Source organism: Hemibagrus wyckioides, linkage group LG01 (assembly GCF_019097595.1).
Source record: "Hemibagrus wyckioides isolate EC202008001 linkage group LG01, SWU_Hwy_1.0, whole genome shotgun sequence".
Classification (NCBI taxonomy): Eukaryota; Metazoa; Chordata; class Actinopteri; order Siluriformes; family Bagridae; genus Hemibagrus; species Hemibagrus wyckioides.
Window position 1 is genome coordinate 28,088,280 of NC_080710.1, and position 16,466 is coordinate 28,104,745.

The 16,466-nt window shown below is 41.2% G+C and overlaps 1 protein-coding gene across 2 annotated transcripts in view; it reads right to left on the reverse strand.

Moving 5' to 3' along the window:
* Positions 1–16,140, reverse strand: part of ccny (cyclin Y) — a 61,972-nt gene extending 45,832 nt beyond the window's left edge. Inside the window, exon 1 of one of the 2 annotated variants that reach the window (XM_058394821.1) lies at positions 15,416–16,140. In XM_058394821.1, coding sequence (XP_058250804.1) covers positions 15,416–15,569 — 154 coding nt within the window. In that variant the 5' untranslated portion in view covers positions 15,570–16,140. The remainder of the gene's footprint in view (positions 1–15,415) is intronic. The other variant, XM_058394829.1, reaches the window with a different exon arrangement.
* Positions 16,141–16,466: the final 326 nt, after the last annotated feature.

A 16,466-nucleotide genomic window follows, 5' to 3' on the forward strand; every position in this document is an offset into this window, starting at 1 on the left:
ACAAAAAGTTCCTTTCACTGGAACTAAGGGGCCGAGCCCAACCCTTGAAAATCAACCCCTGAATTCAATGATTTGGAGGGGTGTCCCAAAACTTTTGCCAACATAGTGTGTGTATATGTTAAGGAGAATCTGTGATGAGGATGAAAGACTTCCACAAAACACACCGACACTGGAGACTCCTTCCTTAAATGTTAACACAGGTCCCTTAGAAGCCTCTGTTACTATAGAAACGATAACGCGTTCAAATGACTGCTCGATACAAACCCGTCATCTGTCCTGCACGTTACAGCTAGAGAGGTTTCATTAACACCTTCTGATTAATCAGAATGGAGAATCAGACAGTATGACGTGTGTAACAGGAGTGATGATGGAGAGGAGAGAAGTGAGTAAGAGCAGGACGTCGGCGTGTTTCCCTTCTCTGTGGAAGACGAGGGATTTTTGGGAGCAGGAAAAAAAGGTTTAAAGTCACGCAGCTAAGAAAAGATGAGAAGGAATAAAAATAAAAATAGGACTGAGACATGAGCTTATTTACACATGTTTAGTCCAGACTGCCTGCAGACCTACTTAGATAACATGCCAAACACACACACACGCTACATTGTACTACACTACATGGACACACACACACCATATACACACCACAACACTACACACACACGCTATTACACTACACACTTCCTCTCTTCAAACATACACACTACACAAAATACACACAAACACTACTACACACCACTACACTACACACTTCCTCTCTTCAAACACACATACTACACACAAACACTACTACACACCACTACATGACACTAGACTACACACACCAACACAATATATATACACACAAACACTACTACACTACACACAAAACATACTACAACCAAAAACACACGCACACACACTACTACACACCAGAACACTGCACACACAACATCCTACACTAAGCACAGACACACAACACACACTAAAAACACAAACAGCATACATGAGACACACACACACAAGCAGAATGTACACGTGTGTGTGTGTGTGTGTGTGTGTGTGTGTGTTTCACATGTTTATGTGAGAACATCAGTAGAAAAGCTTCACACATCTAAAATAAACAGGAAATACATACAGCACAAATATCTAATCTCTGAGCGCGTTACAAATATAGACAAGAAGCACAAAGAGCTTCTTGAGACTCCACTGGGGTTTGGATGAAAGGTGGAAGAACAGAAATACTCCTTTTTAATAATCTCTTATCAGGGAGAGCTGCTATTTTTCACTCCATGTAGCCCGCTAGCTCATTATTTATTCCTAAGCCTGTGTTTATGGGTCATCATCATCATCATCTTCATCACTTCTCAGTGTATCGGCTTACTCTAATGCAACATGGCTTCGGTTCATTTATGAAAATAAATAAGTACGTAAATAAATAAAAAATTTCAACTTTTCCTCTACAGAAAGCTTCGTTAATTAAAGCAGAAGCTCTTGCTGCAGCTCCGGACCAGTTTCCGAGCGGTGTGTGAAGCACTAATGAATCTCTGTGCCTTACTTTAATATAACTCCATATTGGATCAGCGGCACTGCTGTTTCCTGATACACTCTCATCACACGTCTTATTAACTTCAGGAGCGGAACAAATAGCTGCTGCTGAGGGAATGAAGGCTGATTAAAGTGGTGATTTAGAGCCATTATAGACGATCTAATAAAAATACAAGGTTTCAAGAATGAAGTCGTAATGAAACTGATGGGACAGTAGATCGGACGGTCGTGTTAAACGGAGGGACACTGAGGATTCGGGGGAGGTTTTAGTTTCTTCTTAAAAGAGAAACCACACCTTCAAGGATGTCGACAGTTACATCTCCAAATATCAGGTTACGACTTTCATCTCAAAATATTCCAGCGGTGTTCTCGCGATACTCTGACCGCTTTTTCCAAATAGCTGACTTCATTTTTGTAAAATATTCCAATCTGCATTCGCAAAAATATTCCAAAGTGCATTCTCAAATTGTTCCTAACTGCACTCTCAAAATATTCCAGCAATACTCTGGCTGCATTCTCAAAATAACAGACTTTTATTAAAAACAAAAAAAATTACGTAATGCATTGTCAGAACATCATTCTCAAACTTCATTCCTGAAACATTCCAGAAGCGTTCTCAAACTATTCCAAACGGCATTCTCAAAACATTCCAAACGGCATTTCTCAAAACATTCCAAATGGCATTCTCAAATTATTCCAAACGTCATTCGCAAACTATTCCAAATTGCATTCTCAATTTATTCCAAACAGTATTCGCAGATTACTCCAAACTGCATTCTCAAAATATCTGACTTTATTCTCAAAATATTCCAATCTGCATTCACAAAATATTTTCCGAACTGCATTCGCAGATTATTCCAAACTGCATTCTCAAACTGTTTCTAACTGCACTCTCAAAATATTCTGGAAATACTCTGACTGCATTCTCAAAATAGCCGACTTTTATTTGAAAGAAAAAATAATAATTCCAAACTGCGTTCTCAAATTAATTCAAACTGCATTTGCAAACTATTTGAATTCATTCTCAAAATATCTGACTTTATTCTTAAAATATTACAATTTGCTTTCGCAAAATATTTCAAACTACATTCTCAAAATATTCCAGCTTTGTTCTTGAAATACTCCGACTGCATTCTCAGAATTGCTGACTTTTAATTTTACATAGATTCTGAACGGCATTCACAGAATATTCCAAATTGCATTCTCAAATTATTCCAAACTGCATTCTCAAAACCTCTGACTTGATTCTCAAAATATTCCATTCTGCATTCACAAAATATCGCAAACTGCATTCTCAGATTATTTGACCTTACTCCCACTATATCTAACTTTATTCTTAAATTATTCCAAACTGCATTCTCAAACTATTCCAAATTGCACTCGCAAAATGTTCCCAAACTGCATTCTCAAATTATTCCAAACTATAATCAACTCCAGGGTGGGAACAGAGACGTTCCGCTGCATTGCCGAGAACAGAACATCTCCAAGTGTTCAGTTTTTTCCTTCCTTACTTATTCATAATAAACTTATTTGTGTCATCATAATGCTGTTACTGTTGTTCACTCAAATAAATCCCTGTTCAACTGCTGCTGTCTGCTGATCTTTTATAAAAATCAGACAGACTCAATTTTAGCGAGCAAGAGAGAGACGGCGCGAGAGAGAGACGGTGCGAGAGAGAGAGAGAGAGAGAGAGAGCCAGTGAGAGAGAGAGAGAGCCTAGAGTGAGAAAGAGAGAGAGAGCGAGAGCAAGAGCGAGAGAGAGAGAGAGAGAGAGAGCGCAAGAGAGAGAGCGAGAGCGAGAGAGAGACTAGAGTGAGAGAGAGCGAGAGAAAGCATGAATAATTACAGGCTCTACACACTTATCAAAACTCCAACAGGTCCAGGCTCTACACCCTTATCGCTGCTCATTTCTATTCAGCTGTAAGACTGATGGGAAAGTAAGGAGGTGGGGTGTGTTCACAGCTGGGCAGCTCCCTTTTATTTCCCTCTTCACTCATTTACTCCTTCACCCTGCTGTGTGCTTCAATCCATCTACACCTCCACACATCAGCACCATGCAGCACAGTCACACACCTGTCTCATTCTCTTTCTGTCTGTCTGTTTTAATCTGTCTCTGTTAGTCTGTCTCTAGTTCTCTCTCTCTGTCCGTCTGTCTCTATCTGTCTGCTTGTCTCGCTCCCTCTCATTCTCTCTCTGTCCATGTGATTCTGTGTGTCTGCCCCGTTCTGCCTCACAGATTCTCTCTCAGTCTTTCTCTCTCTCTCTCTCTTCCTCAGTTTTTCTTGCTTTCTTTGTCAGTGTTCAGTCTCTCCTTCTCTCTATTTCTCTGCAAGTCTCTCGGTCTTAGTCTCTCTGTCTTTCGGTCTCTCCGTCACAGTCTCTCTCTCTCTCTGCCTCAGTCGCTTCTGCTTTCTGTCAGTCTTTCTCATTTTGTCTCCCAGTCTCTCTTGCTTTCTCTGTCAGTCTCTCCATCTCTGACTCTCTCTCTCTCTCTCAGTCCCTCTCTCCCCATCTTAGTCTCTCCATCTCAGTCTGTCTTTCAGTCTCCATCTCAGTCTCTGGCTTTCAGTCTCTCTGTCTCAGTCAGTCTTTCTGGCTCTCTCTTTCTCCATTTTAGTCTCTCTCTTTCTGTCTCTCTCCCCGTCTTTCTGTCTCACTCTGTCGTTTTGTCTCTCGGTCTCGCTCACTTTCTCCGTCAGTCTCTCCATCTCTGACTGTCTTTCTCTCTGTTTCAGTCTCTCTCTCGCCATCTTAGTCTCTCCATCTCAGTCTCTGTCTTTCTGTCGCTCTCTTTCTCCATTTTAGTCTCTCTCTGTCTCCCCCTCTTTCTGCCATAATACACAGCAGGCTTCCCTGAAAGCCAAATCAGTCAAACATGAAAGTAAAATATCTAATATAGAAAACTGTATCAATTCCACCATCTTGGATTTGTCAGAATTTTCAGAAGGCCATGTTTTGTATAATGCTGGACATCCAGCGGTCGAAGCAGCCGTTTCAGCGTGAATGGAAAAGCATCGGGGATAAAAAAACGAGCTGCCTTTAAATTCACCCTTGTTCGTGGTCACTGGACTTTTTAATGATCTCATTATTGTTCCTTCAAGGTGGAGTTTCATAAACACAACCTCCGCCTCAGTTTCAACACTGAAACTGGCTTACACCAGGCTTCCTCATCTCTGGTCTAGAAGAGGGCTGGCCAATATGGGCGATATGATATCGTGATAAATTACCTAGTGATGTTAGGGCTGGGCGAGATCAGATCATGACATTTCAAGACATTTCTAACACACGTAAACCACCAGCAAAACAGTAATGCTGGATATTTATTTTTATTTAAATAAACCTATAAAATGTATTTTATTATTTATCTTTATAAGCTTTAAAAAAATAAATGAATGCTATAAAGGGGAGGAAGAAAATGTACAATATCTTAAATTTAATAGTCACACAGCTTTTAATTGAAAAAAATATATAAGTATCACCATAATCGCGCAGCCTTATATACGTTATACACATTTAATATTATTATTTTAAAAACATTAAAAAATGTATGGATTTAAAATCTAATCTTGAAATATTTCAACTGCATTCTCTGTATATTCAGACTAGATTTTGCAAGATTTTAAGTTTTTGCAAATTTGCCCTTTATTAATTGACATAAAAATATAAAGATAAATAATACATCATCTCAGCTTTTTTTTTAATGCTTTCTAAAGCAATATTACCATTTTGCAAAGCAGTGTAATAAAAACACATTCCCAAATATCATCCAATATTTTCATCACCTCCCTCACCCCTATTTCAGAACTTAAACAAGATCGCAAATTCAGCAGATCGTTTTATGATCACGTTTAATTGAGGAATTTCCGGGTCCATATAATAAATAACCGACAGCACACACTTCCTCTACACCATGTTTGTCCTTAGTAAGGACAGAAGATTATTTTGGAGGACTTTGACCCGGTGTGAGCTCCGAGTCAGGTCACGGCGACCCGAGATTTCCAAGTCACTACAGACGCAACAAGCATGAAATCAGACACAACAGAAAGAAATCAAGATTTCTCCTCAGCTAAACATCAACATCAAACCCTGAAGCGAGCTGAATATGTTGGGACACAAACATACACCATAACCACTTACTACAATATGCATCATGATCTTTAATTAGCTCATTTTGATATCCAATCCAATTTTAATACCAAGTTTCTGAATAAAAAAACATGGTATAAATGTAGCGACATCTCATGCTAACGACCATTAAGTGTGTCATGATGCTATCATGGAAGGAATGAAACTCGGACCTGGGTGGACAAAGCGAAGTTCCTGATACCGTCATGAAATGTTTTCCAAAAACACATCGTCCTGAAGCGTTTAATAAGTCAACAATTACACATTTATTACTTAACCCCTGCTGTTATCCTCAAATTGTTCAAACAAACATGTTTTGCCCTTGGGGTCCATTTGACCCCAGCAATTTAAACCTCCAGAATATAATTTGAACCCAGGCTTTTATGTTTCTTTGTTGAATACATAAATAGCTTTTTAAATAAAATACAACCCCAACCCACCGCACTCTCCTAAACACCCAGGATATCTATTGCGTGACGATAGAAAAATGTACAAATCACCCTAAAATCTCACTGATTGACCTCACATTGGACAGAAAGACCTGCTTTAATGGTTTCCTTTTATTTCCAAGTACAGACTTTTGTAATTTATAACATTAGGAAAGTTTCGGTTATCAAGAATACTAAGGTCTTTTCCTTGGGGTCTCTGAGAAATGATCTTTTCCCCTCCACCATGTTGTGTGAACTCTCATTAGTTCTCACAAACATACCACAGGTATATTTGTGTTAGGTTAGGGCTCTAAAGCAGAGGGATTTTCTTAAAGATTATAAAATTGATGGTTATAGTGACCTCAATATTATCCAAAACAACCCAAGCAGATGAATGTATATTTTTATGTGTTTTATAGAGCTAAAACAGCCTGAGGTCAAACTGACCCCAAGGATCACTGATGCTACAGAATGTGTACAGGACACTGAAAACATATCACGATCATTTAAAGTTTACTTGGTTGTCCCTATTAAATTAGAAAAAGGCAAACATATATTTAGAGTCTTTAAACATTGAATGGGGTCAAATATATATAGTTATAGATAATGCTATGGAAGACATGAAATAGCCTTTTATTCTTTAATGCTAGCATTAAACCTAAATAAATTTCGCATAGTGTGTGTATTTTTGAAATCTGTTTCCATAATTAAATATATCAACCATAAAAAAATGTGCTTTTGTGGAGTGTCCACTGTTCAAGTCCTACAATAGGAGGTGTTGTCTGTCACATATACATTACAGTACAGTGAAATTCTTTCTCCACATATCCCATCCTTAGGGTTTGGGGTCAGGGCACAGGGTCAGCCATGATGCAGCAACCCTTGGACCAGGGTGGGTTGAGGGCATTGCTCATGGGCCCAATGGTGGCAGCTTGGCAGTGCTGGGATTTGAACCCCAGTCTTCTGGTCAATGACCAAGAGCCTTAACCACTTGAGCCACCAGCACCCAAACCCTATGATTAAACCACTTCAATTTCTCGATAACATTTATAACCACTGCTATTCACCGTAACACAAACACACTACAGCTGCACCACTTTTCCATCACATCCCCTCCATTAGTGTTTTTCGGATCAGACTGTACGCTTCTGCTAAAATTAGCATCCGTGCTGAGCGAGCGATACAGGATGATGGCAGGACGAATCGAATCCTCGCATGCCGCTTCTTATCCATTTCTGTCTTTCGAACCTTGTGTTCTCTGCTCATACAATATCTGCGGAGGATTTAATCCAAGCAGACAGTTGTTTTTCCAAGAAGGGAAGGAGAAGAAGGGGGGGGGGGGGCAGATTTGGGGATTGGGAAAATGTAACAGGTAAAAGTATTTAAAAAAAAAACCGTTTGAGATGTCAGCAAACATTGAAGTGGTTATGTTCCAGTTTGATGAAACTATACCAATATTTAAGTTAACCATTTTTACCAGTACACTAGCGTTCAGTAATGAACTCAGGCTACGTAACAGAAGTGTGTCTTTTTCCATACATCAGCGGTCTAGATTCGGCGAGTCGGCACCTATGATGGCCTCAGATTTCAGTTCTCGGCTGATTGGAGAAAAACCTGATGTGATCTTTTGCTTTTGTAGCTCATTCACATCGAGGTGTGCCAACGTCGTGTATTCCTAGATGCTTTCCAGCTCACCACTGCTGTAAAGAGCGATTATTCCTGTCGATAATTCCTGGATTCTCCTCTTGTCTCTCTCTCGAGAACTTCTACTCACTGACTTTTTTTTTCCTGTGTAAACTCTAGAGACTGTTGTTGTTTGTGAAAATCAGCAGTTGCTGAAATACTCAACCCAGCCTGTTTGACACCAACCACCAGTTGTATATGGAGCCATAAGGAAATGCATTCTGAAATACAGGTTGGAGTGCATGTTTGAGTGAAACGTAGTGTATTTAATTTCGCATAAAACACAAGCAAGTGAGGACGGCATGTGTGGTTCATTTTCTCTCCTCCCACAGTCTCATGGTTGACTTCCTCCTGGTCACACGGTTAGATCACACAGTCATACACCGCCTCAAGGCACAAACACACACACACACACACACACATTTAGAATCTTGCCAAAGTCACTCTGGAATCCAGCGCTGATGAATAACCAGGTTGTTGACCAGGTTTATTGAGTGGGGGGAAAAAACCTCCAAATAATCCCAAAACACAGCTCTATTTCTTAACCGTGAATTGATTCGCTTCCATTTTTAATCAGTTAAGCCATTTTGTGTTATCACACACCAGCTCGAGTGTCCATTAACGCCTGTCGAGTGTTTTACCAGTAGCTGAAAATGCGCACTGTAGCAAACAATTTTCTCAAATGAACTCAATTTATGAACACTAGCAGCTTGATTACGTACATTAACCCCCGTATCTACACTCAAAGCCCATTTTATCAGCGCGCGGATCGCTTAGTAGGTGTACGCTTACCGAAAAACGCTGGAGGTTAAAAGCACTGATGTCACTGATAGTTGGATATTTTTGGTTTTTCTCACCTATCATCTGCGTAAAGCTGCTTTTACAGTGTACACTTCTTAATTGTGTAAAAATATAACAAATAGAACAAACCAAAATCAGGCACAATGTGCTGGAAATCTGTATCCCTGCTCTATTACACAAAGAAACATAGTACTACAAAACTGGTGTACACCTGACCATCACAACCAACCGTGTGTCTTTATTGAGCACCCTATTCCACATTTATCCACCCTGGTGGATAACTGGTCTGGGTTAAGGGTCTGGGTTGTTGTTCAAGCCCCAGCACAGTCAAGCTGCCACTGCTGGGCAATCGAGCAAAGTCTGTAACCCTCCCTGCTCCAGGGTCTCTGTATCAGCGCTTCCCTTTTACTCTGACTCGAACTTCCTCAGCTGGGGTTCGGCAAGAAAAGAATTCTGTACTGTATTGTACATATATATGTGACGATAATAAAGGCTTCTTCTTATAATGCGCTCCTTTCTTCTTTTCTGTGAAGGGTTTAAACTAGATGTTGGAGCGTGGCTGTGAGAATTTGTGATCATTCAGCTATAATTAGTGAGATCAGACCCTGAGGTTGGGATGTTGAGGAGAATCCAGTTCCAGTTCATTCTAAAGGTGTTCAGTGGGGTTGAGTCAGAGTCAGCGCTCTGTGTAGGACACTCGAGGTGTTTCACGTCAACCTTAACCTCCACACTATGTCTTCCTGGAGTTCAGTGCTTTGTGCACAGATGCATTGTCATGTTTGAGCCTCTTAGTTGAAATTGTAAAGCTACAGCACACAAAGACATCCTATACAACTGTGTGCTTCTAATTTTGTGAAAGAACCACATACGGGTGTGTCCACAAACTTTTGGCCATATAGTGTATTATATAGGGTATATGTCCTGTAGTGGGGTATCTGATGGGAGCACACACAAGGCCGTGACACTGCCATGTGCTTCGGAGACACACTTCTGTTTCTTTCTATAAGCACTACAGCTAGAATATTCGTTTCTCACAGAGAAAGAAATGTGCAGAATCCTTTTCATCACACTTTGACGATCTCTGTGGAAAACTTCCACTGCTTCCACTGGTGTTCCAGACACGGCTATCACCTTTATCCAAAAGCCTATTCTCTACGTATATCTAAACAGTCTCACAATGATAACGTATTGTATTTTCCAGCTAGACCAAAAGACGCAGATGATTAGCCGCCGATTCGTTGCCGTCTGGGACGCATCATGAAGCTTATAGTGCGTCCACACGACAGATGCTCTGTGGTCACACGCGTCCCTGACCAGATCCGAACGTGGTCCGAGTGATCAGATCAGTCTAAGACACACGCTGGACCGTGTTCCCACCTGTACTTACGTTGTCCACTTACGATCCGCATGTTAATGCCGAGTGTGAACGAGGCTCAAGAGACTTATTCAGTCATTTGCAAATTTCTATTCTTTATTCTATTTGGGACCAGAGGCAAAATCTCCAAAGCTTTTACTGCTGGGAATTACACGATTATTCCGATCGAGGAATGGAGAGCGACCCTGAGTGGAGTTTTAAAATGAGAAGCATAACCATTACACTCGATGGGGTGTAAAGTGTTGAGTAATAAAGTAGGAGAGAGGCTTCATTAGTGGAGAGTTAAAGAGGAGAAGGGAGGCACAGTGTGTTCAAACACACACACACACACACACACACACACACACACACACGATAAAAGCTCGTGTACATGCTCCTGCCACATCTGATTGGTGCCTGGTACTGACTCGGACTTAAACACACACACACACACACACACACACACACACGCATGCATGAACACACAACACACACACTCACATGAACACAGACACACACATACATATGCATGCACATACAGCCACACACACAAACACACAATCACAAAAAGCTACACACAAACACACAATTTGTTTCACACACACAGAGGCATGCATAGAAACACACACACTTTTGCTATACCTCTCACACTTATCTGATATTCACTCACACACCCAATCACATTCGCACGAACACACCATTCCCACGTCCGTCTATCTAACTCTCTAAAGCCGTGTACTGCGTGAAACACACTCGAGTCATTAACGGCTCGACACGGACAAACAAACCGATATTAAAAACAAAATCCATGTTCACGTTAACACAAACGGTACTCAGTATAAATTACTACACCGGATTAGACAGTGTGGAAATGAAACAGAGTGTTCTGCACAGATAATTAGCCCTTAATTACCAAATTTTAAGACACACAACAGCCTGCACAGTGCTTACTGTGGTGCACAGAATAATAAAAGTCCTAAATGAGGAGTCTGTCTGAGATTATTTGTTCACTCTCAAGAGTAAATACACAAAAACAAACAGGATGAAAACATGTTAAAAAATATAAACTTTATTTAATGTAATATAATGCACTGATCAGGCATAACATTATGACCACCTGTCTAATATTGTGTTGGTCCCCTTTTTGCTGCCAAAACAGCCCTGACCTGTCATGCCCTGTGTATTCTATCAGAACCAGCATTAACTTCTTCAGCAGTTTGATCAACAGTAGCTCGTCTGTTGGATCGGATCACACGGGCCAGCCTTCAGTCCCCATGTGCATCAATGATCCTTGACCGTCCATGACCCTGTCACTGGTTCACCACTGTTCCTTCCATGGACCACTTTTGATAGATACTGACCACTACAGACTGGGAACACCCCACAAGAGCTGCAGTTTTGGAGATGCTCTGATCCAGTGGTCTAGCCATCACAATTTGGCCCTTCATCAAACTCGCTCAAATCCTTACACTTGTCCATTTTTCCTGCTTCTAACACATCAACTATGAGGACAAAATGTTCCCTTGCTGCCGAATATATCCCACCCACTAACAGGTGCCATGATGAGGAGATCATCAGTGTTATTCACTTCACCTGTCAGTGCTCATAAAGGGTTAAGGGCCTTTTGTTCAATTGCCCAACAGTGGTGCTTGGTGGTGCAGGGGCTTGAACCCTGATCAACAACCCATAGCCTTACCCACTTAAGCCACCACAGCCCCGAAAAGCAAACCTTATCAATAATTAAGTGTTTTCAAAGCTCCATCTGGAACTACAGAGAAAAATCAATCAACCAATCAGAATGAAGAATTCAGAAACTGTGACTTTAAATAAATAAGCTACGTCCCCGCAAGACGCCTGCCTGATCCTGAACCCTGATCCTCACTCTGAATCCATGTGACCCAGAGATTTTCATCCTGGTCCACAAAAATCCAGAGCTTGGTTTGTAAAAGCTCTACATCTCTAAAGGACTTCTTCATCTAACTTGATCCTGCGTCCTCCAGCTTGGGGATCGATCAAAGTCGTCTTCGAGGACGTATCGAATCACTAACCGCTCTCGGAGTAACTGAGGAGAGGCGAATATGAGCTTCCTGAGCGAAGATGAGGCTCAGACGGGAGATATACACAAAACGTTTAAACTTATTTTAACACAGTGTGTGCTCTGTGGGAGGAAAGGGCAGAAATAAAAGCGCTAACGTCTCAGATAAATAAACAAATGTGAAAGTATGTGATAAATCAGATCATGTTCATGAAATAACTCTATAAAGAGCTAGGGGTGGTGGTGGTGGCTCAAGTGGTTAAGGCTCTGTTGACTGGAAGATCGGGGGTTCAAGCCCCAGCAACACCAAGTTGCCACTTCTGGGCTCTTGAGCAAGGCCCTTAACCCTCTCTGCTCCAGCTGTATCATGGCTGACCCAGTGCTCTGACCCCAACCTCCAAGGATGGGATATACGAAGAAAGAATTTCACTGTGCTGTAATGTATATGTGACAAATAAAGGCTATGTCTGTAAAACTGCACTTAACATGTTTAATCAACTGATGCACCGATCAAATCAATTGTGAGACAACTGTAAGTGTAAGTTCTTCTGAGGAATTTGATGTACGGATTTACGCAGACAGACCGGCCATATCTATCATTATAAACGAACGATTAGTTTTACAAGCTCTTCATGGTTTGTTTTGGCTCGCTTTCTTTATTTTTTAAACCTTTTCTAGTAATAAAAAAATTAACTAAATGTTCTGGACGGTGTCTCTGACCTAGTGAACTAGCTTGATCAAGACTTTTAGTGAAAATAATAATAAAAAATAAGATGTATTAAGCCCCAAAGTATATATTCCAGTTATAAAGATGCAGTAATCCATGCAGACTATAAGACTGGATGTCAATCTGGTTGAAGTTTAGATTAGTTAGATTAGTCTCTCTCATGAGTATATTTACATATTTTTAGGACCATGAGTGGGACATGAAAGTTTTTGAATTCTCATGAATAGCAAATTTCTCATGCAAAAAAAAGAAAAGAAAAGAAACACCCATATCAGCAATTTACAATTGAATCCGTTCGTATCCTGTGTGATAAATGAGGCTTGGTGATATTACACCATCATGTGTGTACTAGTATGAATTTTTTATTCAAAGAATCAAAACAGATCTGATAAATTCAGTCTTAATGAATTCTTCACATCTGGTGCCTTTTCCTGCTCTAACCTTATACAGTTAATTACCCCAGCCTTCCTTACTTAACGCCCCGCATGCCAAAGAAGTGACACTCCAGTGCCTTCACTTACGCTTACATGTGGCTCGAATACCATGGTGAAATAGGAGGAAATCATTTCTCAGTCACAGTATGAACCACACATCTACAAGTCCAAATTATGAGTTGCATTGGGTGCAAATGATGACATAATCCAAATAGTGTGAAGTAACTGGTGATACTTTTAGTCACTCATGTGTTCATAATGTCTTCACTGACTAGGACTTTATTATTGTGATAAATTATGTAATAGTCTTCTTTTTTTTAAAAAATATTGTAGGTATTTTAATATCTTTTTCTTTTTAAAAAAATTTAATAAAAATAAAAATACAAACTGATATTAAAACAATTAAGTACAATGTACATTTTTAGCTGATCTCCAGTATGATATGGATTGAAAACTGAAAATGCTCTGGTCTGATATCTGCACTGGTCCGGTATCTGTCCGAACGCTGATCTGAAGGACTGGATCGTTATCACAGCATCAGGACCAAATAAAACCATAAACACTTACAGACACACACACACCAGCTCTAGCCATCTTTTCAACACGTTAGGAAGGACCGCAAGCTACACAACAACAACTAAACAAAAATCTCATGTTCGAAATTATCTATCTGCTACTGCCTAGAAGCCAGGGTTTGTTTACAGTGGGTGGGACTCATGGTTTTGGTAATGAATGTTTTGTTTGTGTCTAAAACTGGCGATCGCCAACTAGGAGTCATGACCCAACATAAGGTCACTTGATTTGCAAATTGGATCACGAGAGAAAATAGCGATTTTCCTTCGTTTCATTCATTTGACAAAATATTAGGAATGTCAAAGGCAGAGTTTGAATTCTTCTTTGGTCTATTTCCACTATCTTTTACCTTCCTACACTAAACAAATTAGTACCAACACTGACCGGGTTTGAGCCGTGGATCATGATTACCTCAGCATTTCCCACTAGACCAGTACCAGTATCTATGTAAAGAACATTCACTGGTTTTGGAGTCAGTTACATTACACATACTAATAATGTTACTCGCATCCCATTATAAGATGTTCACATGTTTACTGTAGTCTAATATTATAAATCTGGAATTTAATATGTTAAAACGTAAAGTGGTCAAGGCTCTGGCTTGCAGAAAATCCATAATGTCCATTTGGGGTCGGGAATCAGGGCATTGATCTACAACGCATGTGAAAAGCTCAGAAACATCTGTTCCGAGTATAAGAGGAGTTTAAGGTCTAGGGTGGAACGTAAATGAGACACTGTATTGCCAAAGTTTTGGGACACCCCTCCAAATCATTGAAATGAGGTGTTTTTCAGGGGTTGGACTCGGCCCCTTAGTTCCAGTGAAAGGAACTCTTAAGGCTTCAGCTTTCATGCTCCCAGTTTTGTGAAACAGTTTGGAGATGACCCCTTATTATTCCAACATGACTGCACACCAGTGCACATAAAGACATGGATGAGAGAGTCTGGTGTGGAGGAACTTCACAGAGTCCTGACCTCAACCCCATAGAACACCTTTGGGATGAATTAGAGCGGAGACTGCGAGCCAGACCTTCTCGTCCAACATCAGTGCCTGACCTCACAAATGCGTTTCTAGAGGAATGGTCAGAAATTCTCATAAACACACTCCTAAACCTTGTGGAAAGCCTTCCCAGAAGAGTTGAAGCTGTTATAGCTGCAAAGGGTGGGACAACTCCATTACATTCATGTGCATGTAAAGGCAGGCATCCCAGTTTTGGACTGGCTCCCAGTCTCTGCTCTAATTCATCCCAAAGGGTTGAGGTCAGGACTCTGTGCAGGCCAGTCAAGTTCCTCCACACCAAACTTGCTGTTCCCACAAAGCTGGGAGAATGAAATTGTCCAAAATGTCTTGGTATGAACCTGAAGCATTAAGAGTTCCTTTCACAGGAACTAAGGGGCCGAGTTCAACACCTGAATTCAATGATTTGGCGGGGTGTCCCAAAACTTTTGGCAATATCTTGTATGTTATATAAATGTTTCCAGGTGAAGATGTAGCTTCGAGGGTACCACAATACAGTTATTTTCATAGATTCTGGAGCAGAATACTGGGCAGTGTAGAACTGTCATATAGTTTGATAGATAATTAAGATGCAATCAGCAGAGATGTCACGTGATGTAGATGATGTCTTATGGAAGAGTGTGTGTGTGTGTTATCTTTGCCATATATCTGATTGCAGCACTGATTGCTTTTGTCATGACCGTTAGAGCTCCAGATGTGGAGGATCTGGTTCTACTCACCGTCGATGTTCTCGCGGTCGCTGATGTGCTGCAGGTTGCAGCCCGTGTCCTCGCGGCTCAGCTCCGCTTCCGGTCGGTACGGTTCCAGGCGAGAATGGGCGTTTCGCCGCAGTTTGGGACTCGAGGACACGCAGCAGGAGGTCGTATTCCCCATGATGATGATGTCCGCAGGTTGAGTAACGGAAAAATAAATGTCCCCGCGTCCACAGCGATGGATCTAATGATTTATGGGACGGTGGATGGAGGGATGCCACCCGAGTCAGGGAGGAACGGACGGGGCGTAGCAGCACCTCGAAGGACACTGTCTCTCTCGCTTTCTCTTTCTCTCTGATCGTCTACACACATGCATCCGGTCTCGGTATCAGCCGTGCGTAATGTAAAGCCATTTGTAACGCACCGACGGCTGATATTCAATAATATAGAGTAAATCCACCGAGCGCGCGCACCGAACACGGCTCGGCTCGACCCGCCCCGTAATATCCCCCCCACCCCAAAAACAAAAAATCTCCGGCTACACACTCCCCAAAAGCCGGAGCCACGGATTAACACCACGTCGCCGTCATGAAACGACCTCGTCACGCTCTTCACTGGAACCGAGTGGTCATTTTAACAAAACCCTCTCGCCGCTCTTGTGAGAAGAACGGTCAGCGCAACATCCTAGCTGTGGGTAGGGTTTTCGCTGTGCTGCTGCGGTGGGTGTCACTCCATAACTACGCCGACATGCAACAGAGCAGAGGAGATGGGGGGAAAAAAAGGTTCCGGTTCAAGTGGGCGGGGAAACAGACGAGTTCGCGCACGTGCACGCACGCACACACGTTTCCTAATAGCCCCAGGCTAACGTTTTTTTTTGTTTGTTTTTTTTTTTTAAATATACAGTATATAACAGACGATAAATAAACCGCACCACAAAGAACATAATTAATTAAAGTGGAATTGTTTTGTTGTACTGTATAAAGGTGCGACTTGTTTTTATTTCTTTATGTGGTTATGTAGAACATGAACATGACAAGTCGCTGGAGAAAAGTTGTTTGTAAAAGTGACTTCCTGTCGT